We start from the raw sequence: 21297 nt of genomic DNA on the forward strand, positions 1-21297 counted from the left end.
AGCACTGGCAATGTAATCAGATTCCCAGTGAAACTGTACCAGTGCTCTTTGCAATGGTATAAACACCTTCCTTTATCAAAAATCTAACACCTGATACATTATTCTACAAGGCTTGTGTTTAGAAAACTAAAAAGACAACACACATTTTTCAGAAATGCAACAGCTATCAAAGAGAATCACCAAATTACTCAGGCACAATCTGACTATGATAAAATTATGCTTCATTTTTCTTGCATCTTCCATTCATCATTAGTCCTTGTCTTTTATAATGACTTCCTTGTTTTAAAGCCCCTCATACAATCAACATCAGAACAATCACTCTGTAGATGCTTAAGTCACGTTTTTGCTTCTTGACAGCAAGAAATATTTGTTATTCTCCAGTCATATGTGAGCAGCTTTGAAATGGCTCGTCTATCAAAAATGTTTGACATCAGATTTTAAATTTCATGTGTCAGTCTCCTACAATATTTTGAGATGATGACACAGCCAATGCAATACTTGCAGAGAGAGCAACATATTTTACAAGAATAAAGCCGGAGGGAAGAAAACATACACAGGATTTCTGACCTTGTGGCATTCTTATGGTCATTTAGGGATGCTATCATACAGTTCTCAGGATCCAGGAAGATCAGATACTTAGGTTTTACTCATAAATAAGAGATTTTCTTTTTCAGACCCTCACTTTCACACGTTATCTTGGTTGTAATACAGCACCTCCAATTTAATCACTGCTACTAAGAGTAGTGGCAATAAATAAATAAAAATAAATAAATATTAAATAAAAATCTAGTTGTGAATATCATATCTAGATAATTTTTAAGCTATACTACACCTTCGGTGCACTGTGGCTTCATTTCAGTCCTTGTTCTTATGTCTGAAGAACACCTTTTATTTGCATCAGTTTCCTCTGTAAAGAACTTGGCTTGATTTTTGACAATTTTCACAGAGGCCTTTAACCTCCAAGCGACAGCTTTCTTTGCAGGATCTCTGTTTACCCTTTATTCTGAATGCTACATTTGCATTTCCAGTAAAATATGTTGTGTGGTTCAGACAGCTTGGGAACTTCGTTGGTTGGTTTGTTTTTAAAAGTTATGTCTCCCTTGATCTCTTTAGTTTAGTTAATTCCTTTAATTTCTGATTGTATTTCATTCAGCTTCTTATCTGAAATTGATTAAGTGGTAAGCATTTGCTCCATGACTGTTTTAGTAGTCAGCTCTTCCACAAAGTCATTCATAGATATCAAAGCTAAGCCTGCAACAGTGATCTTTTCATTCAATAACCATTTAGGAGAAGAAATATGTTGACTACTACATCCAGGAATATCCTTCCTATTAACAGTATCTTTGCCAAGAAATAAAAGTTTCCCATAGGCATTTATCTCCCAGTAGCATTTCTTTCTCTAGCAACATCAAGGACCTCTAGACCAAAGCTGAACTTGGTATCTACAGCAAATTCAAAACACCAACCATCCCACTGCACTTCACATCTTAAACCTACCCAGGAGATGCCAAGCAGGACAAAGGGGAGTGAATAGGTCTTTCTTCCACCCCATCAACCAGAAGGCTTCCAGGCCACCAAAAACTGGAATAACCTCACCACCTCCATGTCATTCTGGCACTGCATGAAGAAGACGGGAAGAATAACCAACGTTGCTTATTTCATTCAAAACTCACTCAGAATCCATTTTTAAAGTACTTCTACTAAGAGAAAAATTGAAAACTTCATAAACTTCACCAAGCTTTTTAAAACTTTAATTTTGTGGGCCTGTCCTGCCAAAAACACATCAGAGAATTACCCAATCTGACCTAACAGAAGATTTTTATCCACATCAGACAGATGCTTACAGATGGACAAGTCTGAAGATAATTTAATCTTGATTTGGCATTTCAGAAGCACTTCTCACCTTTGTAGTGTAACAAAGGCAGCTTTAAGTAATTTGTGTGCAGTTGTATTTAGTAAGACTTTACATGAGTCACTACTTCAAAATGCCTTATCCTGTTCTGAAAATCATATTGACACGTATTTCCTTTGAACATTTTGCTAAGTGCTACTAAAACTTTGCAGCTCTGGAGGAAAAGATGTAGGAGAGAGCTGGCACACTTACACTTTGAACAATAAGGCATACACAGATCTGTTCCTCTTCTTCCCCATCCAGATTCATGACATAAAACTAAATAAATAATTGAATAAACCCCTTTACTTACATAATGTAATCCTTAAAATTTTACAAGTATAAATTACATTTCACTCAAAAAATGTAACATATCCTTGATTAACACACACAACACTAAGGGCCACTGCTTAGCACAAAGATAATTATTTTAAATCTTAAGTGCAGCCATGTAAGAGAAGAATAAAGCCAACATGAATGGAAAGTGTACGTAATTTTTAAAGTAACTCAGTTTGCAACAGATTTTCTTTAAACAGCAAGTATTGTTCTGTGTCTTTTTAATCTTATCTTTTCTGTTTTCTCAAGTTAACAAAACAGAAAGAATAGCACTGGCAAAGCGAATGAATTAGGGAGAGAAAGGAGACTGAAGAAGGTCACATTATTTCTTGTAAATTGCAGTCATCTTTGTCAAATATGGATGTTAGTTCCAGGCAGAAGTGCGATTTTCCCATTGACAAGGTATCCATAACTATGACAAACATAAAATTTGGAGGCTTCCTTCAAATTAAGCTATCCATACGAAAAATAATTATTGTCACAGTAGTAGTGGTGCAACCAAAAGGAATTTGTCCAGATGAGCAAAAGGCTTCCCCACAGTAATAAACATCTGCTTCACTTACTTTGGTTTAATGTGGTAGGGAGGCACCTAAGAGCTTTTTCCACAATTGCTGCTCTGAGAGCCAGTTTTTATAGCCCGTGGGCTGTGCCAGGGGTACTGGTGCAAGGGCAGGGGGCTGCAAAGGCTGCAAAGGTAAGTGGTGGGCTGCAGACTGGCTTCCAAATACAATGGCAGTGGGGTCTCCTCAGCTATATCCTTCTCTCTCATCAGTACTTCATAATTTTCCTTCCCTTCTCTTCCCACTTATCTATGGTTTGCTGTCTCCCTACTCCACCTCTCCCTCTTCTGTCCCCAAAACCAGGAGCCATGCAAAACACACTTCAAGAGAAGGTCCAGCAGGGAGATGAGGTATGTGCTGAGCTTCCCTCTCCTCCTCTGCCTGTGAAAGCAGCAGATCCCAGTCTCTGAGGGGATGCTGCTTCTGAGGAACTGCAGGATAAGGCTGATTAGGGCATCTATTTAAAAGATGGGAAATAAAAAAAAAAATAAAATAAAAAGACATGAGTTGAAAAGGTCATCAAGAGCAGTATTCATCTAAATGAAGAACACTGCAATGTTGAAATCAACTGCTAAGTTCCAGCTCCATTTATAGTTGGGGTGGAGGAGAGATTGGGACAGAGGACACTTTCTTTTTGACTGCAGGCCATGATATGAGCTCCTGTCACCCTGGTCTCCCAAGCAGCCATTTGTTTCCACTGAACATGAAGTTCACACCTGAAGAAGGCACCAAGGGCAAAGGAGAGTTTCTAGGTATAGGCACAGAATAAAGATGTCCATCACAGCAAAGAGCCAGCTCTCCTTCCTTAGCCAAAATAAAACGAAGGGGGAAAAACCTGGATAAATACCAGGGCAGCAAAAGTGCAGTTTAAGCTAAAAGCTCATGTTACCCCAACAATAAATTTAGGCCAATATGAAAAAGATGGCTATCAGTCATGGAGCTCTGGAAGAGCCCTTCAGCTGAAGAACTGAACTGAAGAAAAAAATAATTCTGAGACACAGAGACTGCCGTGTTTATGTAGGGCAGGAGTGTCAAACTCATTTTCACCATGGGCCACATCAGCCTCACAGTTGCCTTCAAAGGGTCAAATGTAATTTTAGGACTGTATAAATGTAAATACTCCTGATGTAGGGGATTACACGTAGCTGCATACCACAGAAAGGGGCAGGGATCCACAGCCCAGGAGGTCTCCCATGTCTTACATTCCTAGATATTGGCCAAGTGGAATTTTGCTAAACTTTCCAAATGTTTTTCTTCCCAATAAATCACTTCCAAGCTTCATGCAAGTATGAAGAATTACAGGCTCAAAGACTGATTTTCTTAGAGAAAGTTACATCAAAACAGAACATACATGCTTCTTTGAAACCTTTGGGAAAAGAATCAGTCCCCTAATTTGCCAGACACGTGAGTAATAATTGCAATAGCTTGTTTCCAGAGTGCTTCTTCTGTTTGCTATTGCCATTCTTTCTGAAGAAGAAACACATTCTCAGGGGAACAATAATTAATAGACTCAGTCAAGAGATCATTTCCTCCAGTCGCTCTGCAGTGTAAAATCACATCAGTCTCCAGGAAATAGAGTAAAGTGCGAGTGCTAAAAACATTCTAAGCCTAATACAAATGGGAGGATGATGTGTACTAAAGCAATGAGGGGCATGTGGACATTTAAAGGAGCTCAAGAAAAGCTATTCTTTCTCTCCTTTTTTTTTTTCTTCATTGTACAATTTTCCTTGGTACTCAAGTTACACCTACACAGATTTACTAGGACTAGAAGTACTTGTTTCAGAGGTCATTTAGGAAGCAATTTAATACATTTAAGAGGGTAAAAACCTACAGGATGTGTAAGGGAGCCAGGAAACTACCAAAGACTCCTGACACAAGTATGAAACCACAGGACTAAGAAGTGGCCTGTAGGATCACTACAATCTCCCCCCAGCACAAAGTCAAAGGGCAGACACAGTTCTGACCTTAAATCAGAAAAAAGGTACACAAGCATCACAAGAAGTCAACAGAAAGCAAGCTGTCAAAACAATTATACAACCTGAAAAACTTCTGGGTAAGTTTTTGTTTGGTTGGTTTTTTTATGCATTAGATCCAGCCTCTATGCTGTAGAAAAGGCAGCCTTCTGCAAGCACAGCTGTGAGTAAAAGTCAAGTACATCAATGTTAATACTGTAAGTTCACCTATACATTCACCTTTACCTATACATATATTTTGGCTCTTAATTTTTTCTCCAAGTTGGTATACTTTTCACCCCCCAAACTAATGCAATTACTTCTACTGCTGTCAAAACTCAACTTTCTCTCTTTTCCTTCCTTCTTATTCATTAAAATTATTTTTGTTGAAGACAAAAGAGAGGGTTTTTAAGGAAAAGTATTTCAGAGAAGTAATTGTCCAAAACTCACAGGTGAGGTCTTAGTGCCATCAACACTGAAAATCCTACAACAATCCATAGTCACAACTAGGTATTATACCAGCAAATCTAATCCTGCATGAGAACATGTCATGCTGCTTTCTTTTATAAAGGATACAAGAAACACCTGTACTCACAGAGAAAACATTTCAAAATAGACAACTGATCTTGGTCTCAGCAATGTAACTTAAGTATCTTCTAGCAAGAGAGAAAGGGTTTTCTGTGACACCCTCCAGAGGCTGGCCAGCAAAGCCTGCTCGCTCTCTCGTGCGGTGGCAATGCCCATGACACTTGTTAAAGACCAATCATAATGTGGTGATTGGGTAATCCTGTGGATAACCTCAAGTGAAATACTTCCAGCAGAGAAGAAATATAAGAACAGTATATACAAATGTAGCATTAAAATGCACACAAATATGTAACTGATACATTGTAATAAATATACACAAGAGAAAGATGTAAAGCAGACATGCTTGTGATTACAAGGGACTCTTTTCCTAAAGAAACATCTTCTTTTGAGCAGTACTCCTTGCTAACAAGGTGGGAAAGTAGGTCTACATCGTGGCTTGGCCTTCACTTACCTGGCTGTGTCAGCAGGGTCATTTATAAGTCAGAAAAGTCTACATAAACATGTAACTCAATTTCCAAGTGTTGCTCTTCAGCAATGTTGAACAAAGCTGCAGCCAAAGTGTTTGGGAACTGACAATCTCCAGGACTAATGAAAATCCATCCCCTGGTAATTACTTGAGAAGACTCAGAATTCAAACATAAGAGGACGGGATTTTTTTTAGCTCTTTTTTGAGTTTCAGCACGATTTCTATACAAAGAACTCTTTTATTACACTCAGAGCATGCAACAAAGACTGGCAGGTCCAAGAGGCCAGGGTCTTGCCATAACTGGAAAGGACAGAGCTCAGGAAGACAGCCAGCTAAACCATCAGTAAGACCGCATCTATACTGTCCGCTCAAATATCCTGTTACCCCTTTCCTCTTTTGAAACAAATGAGGGCATCCCTATAGCTTATGGTTGCTCAAAACAGGTCAATGCAGGAGGGCAGGAATGGTCCTGACCTTCGGTGTTCACTATATTTGCTTATTTATAACCATCACTGAGGTTGACAGCACCACACATAGGGCTGTAACCATCTGAACTGCGTGCAGTACAACACGGACAAAGTTGACAATCTCAAACACAAAGCAACCTCATAATAAGGCATAACTGTGATGGGTGACAGGGAATACACAGCCATTTGTTTTCCCACTTCTGCTTTCAGCAGAGAAGCCTTTAGAAGATTCAAAGAAAGCTCACGTAAAAGGATCTCATTTGCCTGATCAATGCGATCAAAAAGACCTGTTTCTTTGTCTACCTACTTGGAGCCAGATTGAGGAATCACGCTTAAGAGTTAAATATTTGTCTAAATATCTAAATATGCACTGTGATGAGTCAAGAGTATGTATTGTTGCCTTACTGCAGTCACCCTGTTTAAGTTGCATTCAAGCTTGCTTTAAAATGGATCCACAAAGATAGCTAGAGGCCAGGTCAAGAGGAATTAAACAATAGGAATAGCAAGACACATTAATTCCTCAAGGTAACTCCATTAACTGCAGATACTTATCCCAGAATAAATGTGACCTCCCATTTTCCCCCTTGCTTTTGCATTCTTAATAAATATCAATTCTACTGAGTTAAGAGAAAAAATGCATAGTACTATCACTCAGACAAAAAAAAAAAAAAGGCCAGAAAAAAGCAAGATGAATCATCAAGAACATGACGTTATTTGCGAAAACCAAGGACATACACACTCCCAACACTATTACCTCTGAATGCCCCAAAATGCATTAAACACTTTACAGAACAAGCTACATACAAGCTCTGCACCTATCAGTTTATAAATTTGATTCCATTAAAACTATGGAACTTACATGCTCAGAAAAGTGAAGGGGCAACATAAAGGTTACCTTATGGATCTGGCATGGTTGCTCAAACAGGGTATGCTCCATTTCTGATTTGTAGTTAATCAAAATAGTTCTAAGATTACAAGGTATGTTTCAGATCACCACTTTGCTTTCAGATGTTCAACACCACATGTTTGTAACATATCTTTTGAAGCAAGAAACACATATTTCTAATGCTAGTGTATCTAGTACAGAATACACCAATGTACCATTTCATACAAAATAACTCCAAAGTTTTGCAGGACACATTGTCAATGATTTTAAAGGAAATGTATAGGACATGCCTCTTTAATGAAATCAAGAACAGAAATAGGATTTTTTTTTTTTTCTGATCACACGAGAATTACTGGATTCCTGAAAACTACAGATAAGAGCTGTTTGACAAATCCCATGTTTTCATCTGCAATTATCATATAGGACATAACAACAGTATACAAGGCATTCAAGGGCAGGAAAAAGACCAATTATTCCACAATTTGAGTTTTCATTATGAGGTATAAGTTATTTGCTGGACAACTTGGGGGGAAAAAAACAAACAGACAAACAAACATAAACAAAACACCACAATACCAAAACATAAACCACTAATTTAAAAATCCCTCGAGCTTCCACAGAATCTAAAACAAACCTCAGAGGTACAAGTTAACCCAATAATAACCCAAAGATGATTCAGATGCCTGCATGGAGGAGAGAGACCACTTTGGTTTTCATTTGTTTTTGTTCTTTTTTTTGTGCTGGGGAGCAGAAGGGGGCACATGGGCCTACACACACTGAATGATGCAGCAGAAAAGAGGCCATGTATAAATGGAAACGCAGAGAAGGAAAGGATAAAAACTTATTTTAAATAATGACCAAGTAAATAATTCTGGAAACACTGAAACTGTCCTCACCCTTGTCAAGGAGTCACATAAATGTTGGGACTGAAATGACTGATACCTGCTTTCAGCGAAGGTGAAGTCTGTTTGGCCGCAGACTTCAGTGTGAGCAAAGTTGCAGCATTTCAAGAAAACTTTAGACAGTGTTTGCAGTACATAGTAGAAACAAAACATTAATCTGTGTAAAATGAAACCTTGATTTAGCCTGGCCTAGTGCCCTTAAGAGAGGAACAGTGTTAGATGGATCAGGCTAGAGATCAAACGTCTAAGTGTCCCCAACACAAGACTAACTCACACAATGCAATGACAATTCCTGGAAGACAAAGGGAAAAACAAAGAGGGAATCATTTTAACATCAATCTTTGACATCTTTGCAGGTGAAGCCCTCTAGCACAAGTTAATTTGAAGGGTTCAAACCAAAGCCCCACCTTGCAAAATGGCGTCAGCCAAATTAAAGGAAATATAATTAACAAAGGAGAACGGCATTAAGATGTCAGTTCTAACAAATGTACCTTGGAGAACATGTCTTAGCAAATTAAATATGAGTACACACACACAACTTGGGAGAAGTGGAAAACCCTGCTTTTTCCTGTGAATTTTAGTGAAACGGATGTTCTAATTTGGAAAACCTCACACACTAAAGTAAATAATTACCAATAGCGGATTGGTGTTAAAATAAATATAATGCAAAGATGTTGTCAAGACCAGAAAACTGATTCAAAAGTGTAAATACTCCACCAGAAACAATAGAGGATCAGTTGCACTGACAGTACGCTTTGCACAGAGTTTTTATGAAATTGTTGTGTATGACCTACAGAGCATCTATAACTCACAGTGGGTCATTTTCTCATTTTCTTGCAAGAGACAGAATTTAAGAGAATTTAAAAAAAAAACCCACACAAACAAAAAACCTGTCCTCAGAAACATGCTACTAAAGGAAAGGAGTTCAACGTTTCTTCTTCAGTTGGAATTCCTTTTTTCAGGCATGGATTCTACATAAAGGGCAAGTGATTTAAACAACTGGTACAAAATAAGCCAAAAGAAAGATATAAGTCAACTCTGGTTAATGTTACGTGACAGTTAAGGTAACAGGTACTGTATTTATAGTAATTGATGATAACTCTAAGGGCTTCCTGGCAGTACCATTTCTTGCCAAACACTTCAGGGTTTTGTTCAGAGACAGAAGGGAATTAAAAAGAAAAAAAAAAAAAAAAAGCAACTGCAAAACAACAACAACACAACAAGAAACAAACAAAACCCCACAACACAGCAGCTTTCTACTCATCAGATATTCTGCTCTTTATATGCGTTTCAATTACTCTCTATTTGCTCCAGGGACAGAAACACTGCCCTTCACCTTTTTCAGTCCCGCATTTTCAGACCTGCAGAGACAAAAAGGTTTGCAACTGCATTTAAGGAGTTTTGCTGCACAGTAACAATTACTGAGTATTTTGTACTGGCAACACCACATGAGAAAGAATTAAAAAAAAAAAAAAAACCAAACCAAACAGACATAAAAAACCCACAACCCAAGGCTTCAGCATGCTAAATGCACAGGACTGTCCCCAGCTAACAAAGGCATCTTTTCAAGTTCACCTGTGTAGACCTATAAGTCACTGAAAGACAATTAATTTGAGCACCAAGTGTCATTCTGTTGCCATCACTTCATAGAAGATGTATGAATTCTACTATGATGTATTTAGAGGCACAAAAATAGGTCTTGCTTACCTGGTCTTGAGAAAGTCTGCACTAATGCAAATGACTTTAAGCAGCTGACAGAAACACATAAATGAAAAGTGGCACGAAAGCATGTGACACAGACTATGGGAAAACCCAAAATCATTCCACTGCAGGAATAGCTGCAATCTTGACTCCTGTTCAGTCTAACTTACAGTCTAGTAGGCACACTACTACAACTTTATAATTTATAGCCAGAAAAAAAAAAAAATATGGTTCTGTTCACCACCACTGGCAACAAACACACCCTCCAAATTCATGTAAAAAGACTCCATAAATGTAGACTTCCAAATATCTCATAGCGAGAAATGCTTTCAATGACTACAGCCTATCAAATAATTAAAGAATTGCAAGGACCACTTCTGAGGCAATGAATCGCCTGTTCTGGGACAACTCTTCTCCATTAGAGAACTCACAGCAGGGAGAATTCTTCTGCCCCCCCACAAATTAGCCAGAAGGTAAAACATCAACTGATCTACAACCAGAACGGACAACAGCATCTTTTCTGCAAATAAATGTAAGGAACTCACACTCTACTTGTTAAACTTAATAACAAAAACATTTGACAGAGTAATGTTCAATTGTGGAGAGGACTGAATAGTTGGCTCTTTTTTCACCCTTTTTCTCCTCTGTGATTCTGATGGAGATTAACTCTGCCCTGTTGCAACACTTATATCATCTTAAATTCCCATAAATACAGAATTCAACATTATGTCATATGGGCTGTGCAGTCACGCATGGAAAATCCTGGCTAAAATGCAGATGCATTCTGGAAGTAGACAGGTACAGCAGCAATAAATTTCTCAACTTTGCATTTAATTAGTCTGTTTTTCTGTGGCCTTAAAATGAATTTCAGATTTACATCAATCTAAATAAGACCTCTTGAATACATTTCAGGACAAGGACATACAAAAAATAAAATACATAAATATTTATAGAGGAATTCATATTGATGCTCCTCATTAACTCCAAAAACAAAGCTCATCACCAGCAACTTAATTTCTTGCAACCAGAACATCCAACTGTGGGTTCACCAGCCACATGAAAACAAAGCAGCCCAGCACAATGCATCCAGCAAAATCCCTGTCTGGAAGAAAAAACTATGTGCCCTGAGGCTCAACAAATGGAGCAGAAGCTCACTTTCTGTTGAAAAAGAGGGATTACAAACCCTCTCTGGAAAACCTGGTGGTTTTAAATCCCAAACTGCCAGGCTATGCTGAGAAGAGGATTGGTCCATGGTCTTACATGATGTTGCATGGGAGCAGGTGAAACCTTTTGCTGTTTGCTCCTGGATGGTTTAGGTTTCTGGTACATCACATGCAAGCAGAAGCAAGGGATGCCATACTCAGCTGTGAGGTGGTGCTACACCTCTACTATCAGTCACTTACAGTGTCCCTCTAACATGCCCCAGATGCGCAGCACCACAGCAATTCAGCTCTAGGGTGACAAGGACACAGGTCAGCAGCTCCCTACTAGAAAGGGTCACCTCTGATTCCTGAGATGAACAGAAGCATTAAGATGCACTGCCTGTCACCCAAATGATGCTGACAACTACGCAGGTGTAGGTCAGACATAGCTCCAGTGAAAATATGCCACTGAGATATGTACATCTTCTCAAGACTTGAACATCTCACATCCCTAAGACCTAAACGTCTCACATCTCTCACTAAAGAGATAGCTCCTGAGGTTCACACTTCTCATAGAGGTTGAAACAAAAAGGGTGAGTGCCACGAGGACGGAGCCAGGCTCTTCTCGGTGGCAAACAATGATAGGACAAGGGGTAATGGGATCAAGCTGGAACACAAGAGGTTCCACTTAAATTTGAGAAAAAACTTCTCAGTGAGGGTGCCAGAGCACTGGAACAGGCTGCCCAGGGGGGTTGTGGAGTCTCCTTCTCTGGAGACATTCAAAACCCGCCTGGACGTGTTCCTGTGCGACCTCACCTAGGTGTTCCTGCTCCAGCAGGCGGATTGGACTAGATGATCTTTTGAGGTCCCTTCCAATCCCAAACATACTGTGCTACTGTGAACCCCTCATGTCATTGCTCCTACCCCTACCTTTGCAAGACACTGCGGGCAGCACAAGTAGTAAAAGATTCAGCAGCTGCAACTCCGAAAGACATCCACCCTCCACTAAAAAGCCAAGTCATGCTCTTTCTCTCCTACCACCTGTTTCTACCATTTGTCCAGATGTGTTCAGATGCTGGAATGGGCTCTGAACCCAAGTACAAAAGCACTTACAAGTCAAGACCACAGAAGCAGGCATCTGGGAGAGGAAGCAACCAGCTAATCAGGGGTTTCCCCAATTACTCAGAGACATCTCTGCTTGCATACTAACAAAATCTCCCACATTCTGCCACAAGTTCCTCAGTACCATACTCTGCACCAAAATAAATTACTCAGTTGCTTTTACCTAAGATAACTTAATGGAAATGGAGAATATTTCCAACATTCAATACATGCAGCTACAAAAGCTGACACTGAAGGGGTAGATAATCACAGTATGCAAATATTAATGACAGCCTGCAATGATATAGCACATGAACAATTTACCACAGAGGAAAAAAGAAAATGAAACATTTAAGGCCACAGCACCAAGTAAAGGATGTTTTGCCCAAAGGGTCGCTGGAACGCGAGACAATTTGCCAAGAGAAACAGAGGGTGCGGCCTCTGCACAAAGCTGGACTCCACATCTGCTTCAAGAGTCGGGATGTATTTCAGCAAGAACAGGACCAGGCTGCAAGTACCTATGGTTTCCTACCTACACAATTTGTTTAGGAGGTTGGGTTTGGTTTTCATAAAGATAGCACTATATACTATGCTCATTGAAGACCCTACCTGGAAAATATAGATGTATTTCCAAGTTTTTAAGCAAGGTTAAATTCATCTATCAAACAATGATCTTCAGATTCTTTTCCACAGCTTGTGTTTTAACAAAGTGCTTTGCAAGCCTCAGAATATTTACTAATAGGACCAGACTGGAAAAAATACAGTAATCTGCTCAAATGAGAATTTCAGCCTGCCAGGATACTGAATCCATACGCCAAGTCACGTACAGATGAGCATAACAGGAGCTTTTACAAACTAATAGGCAAAAGGAAAAAATAATCAACATTAAACACCACCTAATTCAGGTCTCTAAATCAAACCTGACATCCCAGACAATGCAATCAATTTTCTAAATACGTAAACCTTTGCAAATATTACACCCTTATCAACACCTCAAGAAAATAACTGCAAGTTTCAAGACATACAGACACTCAGGCCAAAGTTTGAGTACTACACACCAGGCACCTATAGATATACTTAGTCATTCAAGATGCTTGATTTCAAAAAACTTGATCATCTACAGTAAACAAGAATAGTGAAGACTGGCTACGATCTAGTGGAATTACACAGCACAGCAGCAGTCATAAAATCATAGGATCATCTACCTTCATGGCAGCATAGCAAAGGCAATTGATAATCAGATTCAGATGAAGTAAGGCACAAAGATATATATATATATATATATATATGTTATTTGAAAATAAACAACTCAGTTATATGATGAAATATCAAATGTTCAGTATAATTTCCAAAGATTCATTGACCTGCCTCAAAAATGTAAAGCATTCAAGAATGAAGTAACAGCTGACTTTCTTACAGATAGTTACGATCAGCACTTATATCTGAGGGCACTGTAGCCTGAATAAACTCAAACTTCACTTACATTTCCTTTAGCAACTGAACAATACTGCCGTCTATTTAAGTACTGCTATAATATTCAATTCCCCATTAGCAATTCCTAACAGTTTTTTTTTTATTTACTAGAGGATATATTCAGGAAATCCTTTTAACTGTGCACTGTTGATAACACTTAGATAGCACTCATTAGAAAGAAAAACATTACTTACTTTTCCTTTTGAGTCAGCCATGCCTGATAAGACTCAGGCATCTCCCAGGAGAGCATTAAGATCAGACACCCCTTTAGATAAACCAAATGTGAACCATGTGGATTCATCAGCCAAGGCTTGCTACAGAAAGGTTGTCAGATACCTTTTCTAAGCAGTACAATGCATGCACACCTCCTTTATTCCCTAGACAAGAAAAAGCCATTTCACTGCACAGAATGAAATGGCTTTCTATATTCTCAAATATAGAGAGGCAGGAATAGTGCGAAATTTGAACTCTGAATACATCTTTTCCAAGCCACTGAGAGTTCAGGTCTATTTTTGCTGCAGGTACAGGTATTCCATTAGAACGAGAGCCACAAACTGCCCTTGCATAGGTGTACTACTTGGTGAACAACAGATGCACTTAAATAGATGAAAGAAGTTCAAAAGTGTTCGAAGGACCCTGTAAGCATGTGATGTAAAAGAGACTGTTCATTAGGTTTTACTTTTATTTGGAAATTTGAATCTGAATAAATAAGTTTTGAAGAGCTGTGGCCAGCAAAAATAGTAGGTTTGTGTCAACAGAAACCAGTATTGCAAGCAAGTAACCTCCTTCTTCACAGTACCATACAAAGACACTGGGGTATAAAAGATAACTGATTAGCAACTGAAGATAAACAAAAGTAGAACCAACTACCTAAATATATCTGTGACCTCAATCATCTTCTATTTACACAGCTTCACTCTTTAGGCTGAAAAAAATATAAAAATCCACTTGCAAATTCTGAAAAAGTTTCTGGAAAACAGAAATTATATACAAACCATCAGTCTGTGAGGGGAATATCAACTACATGGAGACCAACAATTTTCCATAAGGGTAGTTCTGTATCACATCACCTTCACATCTGAACATCTTCTAAAGGTTAGCATGTGTTTCCACATGCCAGTTCTTTTAGTAACATAGGCATTTATGCAGAAAAAGAAATAACTTTTAAAAGACTGAACAAGTGCTCTGCTCAAAAAAGATATCAACAAAAAAGGACATGACCGAGGCCAAAATCCTCAGTTCTCATCTTGCCCTCGATCTGCATGGCTGGCCCTCCTTCTGGGCACAGGTTGCTGACCGGCCATGCGTGACTTTGCTGCTCAGGCAGACGTCTCAGCACCGTGAGCACAAAACCGCATCCATCCAGCAGCTTTACAAAGGACTGTTGCTGGTTGATTAAATCCCCTCCTGGAGATGTGCAATCAACATAAATTGTACCAGGGAAGCACACCCTGTATCAGAGCTGAATGGCTGTGTCTCTCTGAATAATACCACTGAAGCTCCACTCACATGGAGTTTTATTAAACAGCATCTTTGTAAGTACTGTTACAAGAACTGTAATTGCACTGCAGCGATAGATTGTACTATGTAAAGACAGGCAAAGAAATAAAATTAAAAGGAAGATTTACCTCCTGCCATCTATACACATGGCAGCCACTTTCTCCATACTTCAGGCCATATCTATTCCTGGCCAGAATCTGGGGGTAAACTAAGACGACCACATCAGCGTGACTCTGCGCCTAGCAAGCCTTGCCAAACCCAACCTGCATCTGTCCCCATCTTCTGTACACGAGAGAAAGGACATTAGTACCTGTATGCGTGTGTGGAGAGCCCTAGGACTACATTAAGAGTTCAAGCGTTGTAAGAAATATGACCTGATCTGAATTGAAACCTACTTCCTGCAACTTTTTAAAACCCTGTGACACACACAAGAGCTCTTTGCATCCTCTCCTTCTCATCCTGGCTTTGCAGCATTAACTCACGGCCGCTTTGTACAGTGGATAAAAGCCGGCTGGACACACTTCAGATTCCATCAATACCAATCAAAGCTTGGCCTTGGTGTTCATTATTGAGCGACAAATAGTGCTCGTTTCCTATATTTATATATGTTCTTTAGAGATTAGCAATAAATGCACTTTCAAATGTTGCAAAAGTGTAAGCATGAATCATCACCAGCACTGGGAATTTCACTGAAATGAAGAATGAAGGATTCAGCTCAAAGGTGATCAGAAATCATATTCCTTTAGCAAAATGTCCAACACACATGAGATCAGCATAATCCTCTGATGAATAAAATCCAAGAGTCGGATGCCAGAAATTTGACGTTTAATCATTCCTCTACTGCTAACTGTGTCTCCTGTAACTTGCTTATCTGATCAAGTTGGAAGTATTCTTCACAATTTTCTAATTAGAAAACACCTACAGAGTGACTTGATTTTTTTTAACTAGTTAACTCTGCGTTTCAGTACTTGGCACATGAGAAAACATGCAGCTATCTCCTACAGAGCAGAGATGTTCACTTTACAGAGCTTGGTGGGCAAAAACTTAAGCTGATGTCGAGTACAGCCTGAATCCCACAACCTGTCCTTCATCTCATCAAACCTGATGCAAATGTACATTATGGTTGATCTGGATATGCACCAGTCTGCTCTGCTCCTGCACTGCTCCTTCCTGGCGAGCCCCTCGGGAAGAGAGAGAAACCAGAAAAACAGTCTAGGTGAAAGCCGTAGTTATAGTTATTAGTTCTGCAAGATAAATTACTTGTAGGATTTACTACAGTTGCTATAATAAATTTGGACTGCTTGCAGCACATAATTTTGTTGTTAAAAAATCTGTGAGATACTGAAGGCTCAAGTCATCAGGCAGCACGTCTTGAAAGCAGAAAGGCAAACAACTCTTCAAAACTGGATTCTTGCAAAACGCAAGCAAGGCCACAGAAGGATGTCAGTGCTTGGGTCCTCCTCACAAAGAGATTTTTACAGTCCTAGCTTACAGTTTTACAGTGTCACCACCAATCTAGCTATTCAACTTTGAATTATTCTGTAATCTAATTTTGATAAGAGTAACAATTAGCATTAATACAACTCGAATAGTGAAGGAAAATGTCCATTATCCTCTTTTTAATTCCCTCTGTGCTCCAGAAGGCAGTCTGCAGTTCACCAGTGTCCTAGATGCCCTTGCAAACTGTTTCTTTTATTTCCTCCAACCTTCCCCGCCCACTGAAGGATTTAAGATGGTAAGAGTGAGCATCATGCCTGCTCACCCCACCAGCAAAGTGTCAGCTGGACACAGGCTGAGCCAACACACAAGACAATGTCCAAAATACTGCTGGAGGCAGGGAAAAAACCCCCTTCTTTTCCCAAAATACTCTCTGACATCTGAATTGGACGTGACCTCAGTACCAGTGACAGATTCAGAGGCTTAAACCAACTCATAGTTGTGTCCTCCAGGGACCCACATATCCCCTCCACTCCAGCTGCTAGAACTCCCGGTTTTTGGCCCAAAGGAAGAGTCTCACATCTTCATGGCCATCAGGTCATGGCAGGCACTTCCAAATCCAAGCTCCTCCCAATTTTTCCTATTCCCTGGTTAAAGACAGCCAGAGTTTCCTCATCAGGGAAAACATCCTTTCCCTTCAGGGAAACCCCTTCTGGTAAATGTTTCAAGACAGAACAAGATTAAAGATGTTACACCAAGACTAAAAGGGTTGAATCCAATCCAGATCATGCTTCAAGCTTCCTGCTTTGGACAACTGAGGGGCCAGTTGGTTGTGCAACACCTGAGGTTATTTTGAGTCTTTTCTTAATACATGTGTAAAAAAACTACATTTCAAGTTACCAATGGATCTCTTAAAGTAAAGTATTATGTTGCTTTCCAATGTTTTAGCCAAAAATACATGAAGAGGCTTTTAATTCCCCCTGCTACTGCTGCTAAGATTAAAAAAAAAGAAAAAATTAGGAACCAACAGGAAGAAACCCCAAGTCAGGAAGGTGACCATCCCTCTTAATGAAATAATTTGAAAAGTGTTCCTGGAACATTTGGAGATCTTAGTATCAATTATAAACATCACAATGCCAAAAATAGCTTGTAAATCAGAGTGAATTCAGCAGGATGATTAGTGGGCAGGTGAAACTAACCTACAACTAGAAATTAAAGGCTACAGCTTGGCCAGGCAACATACCGAGAGGATATTACTTAACTTCCTACAAGTCTTCATTAAAATACTATCTAGATATAAATATCAGAAAGGGAGAAGAGGTCTCTGGGCTGGTGGAAAGATATTAATATGAAAAAAAAATTGTCTCTGTGACTCAATGCAAGTGTAACCCTCTTTTTTCCTTTCCCTCCTCCTCCCCCCCCCCCCTTTTTTTTTTACCTACTCCCATTTAGTAAGCTATTTTTGTTTGTTTTCAGCTAGCTGATTTCTTTTAACTTATTTCTCACTGAAAAAAAATGTTTCAGCTGGTTAAAATTACCTCTCTGTCTGCTAGAACTTTTTGGTTAGTCAGCACCAATGCTGAGTTCAAAGTGTAATTATGACATAATTATCAGTCGTCCCACTCATACTTACTATACTCTGGATCAAATGCGCTATAGGTTATGTGATCATTCCCACAGAGATTACACTCAAAGTCTTTGTTCATATAAGGTATGCTTGCAAATACACTATGGAATTTCAGAATTGCAATGGCATGTATGTGTATTTATGGCCACATTGTCATGTTGCACCAGCAGTAACACATTATCGAGGGAGAGAGCTGGTACAGAAGACCCAATATCCAAACCGTATGAATTTCAGACATTTACACTCAAGTTTACTCTAGCTTGGTCCCAAGGCCCAAATACCCTCCAGGCACTGGACAGCACCAGAAGCACATTCTCCCGTTCAGCATCACCTGCACAAACACCAGTTCCCATGCTCCAGGACTACTCAGAGACATGAACCAAGCCACACCAGTGGGTAAGTCAGGAGATTTCCTTCAAAAGCATGCTACTGACCTTAACCAAGGTGCTTCCTTATGTACTTCTATGAAAATCATGAAACTTTAATAATCAGTCCTGAAAAGCAGAAAAACCTACCACAGAAATCACTATAATTTCTTCTGCCAATAAATTAATTGCTATTAAATACTATAACACTGTACAATTTTGAGCTCATAGTTATCAACACAATCTAAGAACATGATTTGTATTTCCATCGCAAAATTATTCAAAGCTAACGAGAATGATACTAAGTTCCATTTAAGCAGTAATTACTAAGGCCTCAATCCAACAAAGCTCTGAAGTCTTAGCTTACCTTCAGGTCAACAAGCATTTGTTTTCAGTTAGGCTATTCATAGTCTTCACATTAAGCATTTGCATGGATAATGCACAGCATCCAGATCCCTATTCTCTAACCAGTACCTTCACCTGCAAAAGTCACCTCCTAGATGTTACTATGTGTTGTTACATTGTTGTTGAAATAGTTCTTAAAATAGCCACAAATTATTTTAAAGTACTACTCTTAAGTGCATGGTTTCCTCTTTGCTGCAATACACAGCAATCAAAAAACAGTGGTTTTGCAACACTGGTACTGGCCATCTCTGGTGGCTGGCCAGCCTGCATTTTTCTTTGCATGCCTGCTGACCTGAACTTAATGCAAACTCTGCTGCTGGCTGTGGGCAAGAAAATGGACTGATACCCAACTGACAGAAACAATAACGAGTTTGTAATTAGCTGTTAATGGTAGACTGACAAGCACAATCACAGGAAGTAATAAAAGTTTCATGGAGCCAGCATGTGACGTGACTGTCACTGGTCTCCTATGTGTCTAAATATGAACTGGGCAATTACCCTATTAAAAGAAGAGATTCCAGTTCTCTTGATGCATGATAATTAATTTTCTGGAGAAATCACTATTGCTACTCATACATGATACAGAAATTGCTTCTATATGAAAGTTTTAGACAATGTGCCATTGCCTCTAAAAGGTATAGTGTTCATTTAGTAGCTGAGTGTACTAATACCTGCAGCTGAGTGGGTATGGAAGTATTTACAAAGACAGACATTATCACCCCCAAAAACCAAGCAGCTTCTTCTACTCTAAACTGTTCACAAAAGATTTTTTAAAAAGCATACAATTTAATGGGCAATATTGAAGGAATCAAAGCAAACTGAGTGAGAAAAGCACATTACAGTGTATTGCATAGGTGATAACGCTTATTAACCCTCCCTTGCAGTGCCAGCACCCCTACTCACCAGGACCAGAAAAGCAAAGTCTGCTCTGACTGACAACTCCCACCTAACTTCATCAACAGTAATAAAATTATTCATTATTTACATGAGTGTAAACGAGAGCAGCATCAGACCTCGCATGCTACTACTCGTGCTAACATTTATTTATGACTTCAGAAGAGGACCCAGCTGGTTGGTTTTTTGCGGCTTTTTTTTTTTTTTTTTTCTGCCGGAGCAACCGAGAAAATGCTCCTAATAAGGCTGGTCGAAAGGAAGTGGCTTCTCAACAGCACAACCTCTTGTGAAGGAAATAATAAAATAATGATGTTATTATCTCAAACGCGGCGGGAGCGGTGCCGGAACCAGTTACCGAGAGCACTTCTGGTGCCGGGGGCTCACCCCGTCAGCCCGTTTGAGAGCAAAAGGCCAAACGTGCGGGGTGGCGCTGGACGAGGCTCCCAGTACTCCTCCAAAGCGCCTCAGCTCCTCCAGCCGCTTCCCGGGGAGGAGTGGCACCGCCACAGCTTCTGTTGGATCCCACGGCTGGGATCTCACCGCGCTCCTTTTTTTTATTAATATTTAAAAGATATTTTCACGTCAGCTCCAGCGAAGCGCGAAACTACCACATGGGAAAGGGAGGGAGGGAGGGGAAGGAAGGAAGCCGCTGGCTCAGTGGGGCGCGGGGTCCCCCCCGGGGCAGGACGGACACCGGCCTCCCCCAAACCCGCTGGTCACGCCCGGCGATGCCGTGGGGCGTCTTCCGCGCACACAGACAGACTGACGGACGCACCCACCCCACAGCACACGTGGTCACACCATCCCCCGAGTCCGCGTCTGAGGCAGCTCCGCGGCCGCGGAGCCCCTTCGCGCACTCACCGCGTAGCGCAGCGCCGGCTTCTCGCTAAACACCGAGTCCCCCATGGGCGCGGACGGAGGAGCCGCTCCTTCCACACAGCGGCGGCGGCTGCAACGGCGTTGGGCGCTGCTCTGCCCTCAGACGGCGGCAGCGGCGGCAGACGCGGGGCTCCCGCCCGGCAGGCTCCTGCCGCGTCCCCCGGCGCCGCTCCTCGCAACTTTAGCCTTCGCCCCGCCGCGGGAGCCAGCAGCCCCTCGGCGGAGCCTCGTCCTCCTTCTCCTCCGGCTCCGCCGTGCACGCTGGAGGGGCGGCGGTTTCAGTCCTCCCACCCAGCGCCGGTGACTCCCCCGCGGCGGGGCCGCTCTCCCGCCCGCCTCCCTGCGCTGCGATCAGCCCGGCCGCACCTGTGGACCGGCACGCTGTGCGGGACGGGGCGGGGCGGCGCGGCGGAGGGAGCCCTCCCTGCGGGGAGGGGGGACGATGCGGGATGGGGCTCCCGGATCGCTGACGGGAGGAGAGGGCAGCGCTGGCGGAGGGCGGCTCTGTGACCGGCTCGGGCCTTCCCTGATGCCCGCTCACGGCCCGCCAGAGGGTTCCGGGCGAGGTGCCCCGTGGAGGCGCTGCCCCAAGTCCCCGACCGCCCTGAAGCGGCGGCTGCAGCCGTCCCGTTTCTCACCCTCCCCCGGCAAAGCATCCGAGCAGCCCGCGTCGGCACCTCAGAGCACCTGGAGCTTGGCGGCCCCAGTCCTGCAAGCGAGGGACC

At 41.1% G+C, this 21297-nt stretch overlaps 1 protein-coding gene across 3 annotated transcripts in view; it reads right to left on the minus strand.

The window, feature by feature from the left end:
• The window catches only part of ARHGAP6 (Rho GTPase activating protein 6), a 168473-nt gene extending 147573 nt beyond the window's left edge, over nucleotides 1-20900 (minus strand). For 2 of the 3 annotated variants that reach the window (XM_082059719.1, XM_082059716.1), the window contains exon 1: nucleotides 20555-20900. In XM_082059719.1, coding sequence (XP_081915845.1) covers nucleotides 20555-20599 — 45 coding nt within the window. In that variant the 5' untranslated portion in view covers nucleotides 20600-20900. Of the gene's footprint in view, nucleotides 1-14335; nucleotides 14391-20554 lie in introns of those variants that run through there. The other variant, XM_082059717.1, reaches the window with a different exon arrangement.
• Nucleotides 20901-21297: the final 397 nt, after the last annotated feature.

Source organism: Streptopelia decaocto (genome assembly GCF_964273445.1).
Source record: "Streptopelia decaocto genome assembly, chromosome: 1".
NCBI classification, from domain to species: domain Eukaryota; kingdom Metazoa; phylum Chordata; class Aves; order Columbiformes; family Columbidae; genus Streptopelia; species Streptopelia decaocto.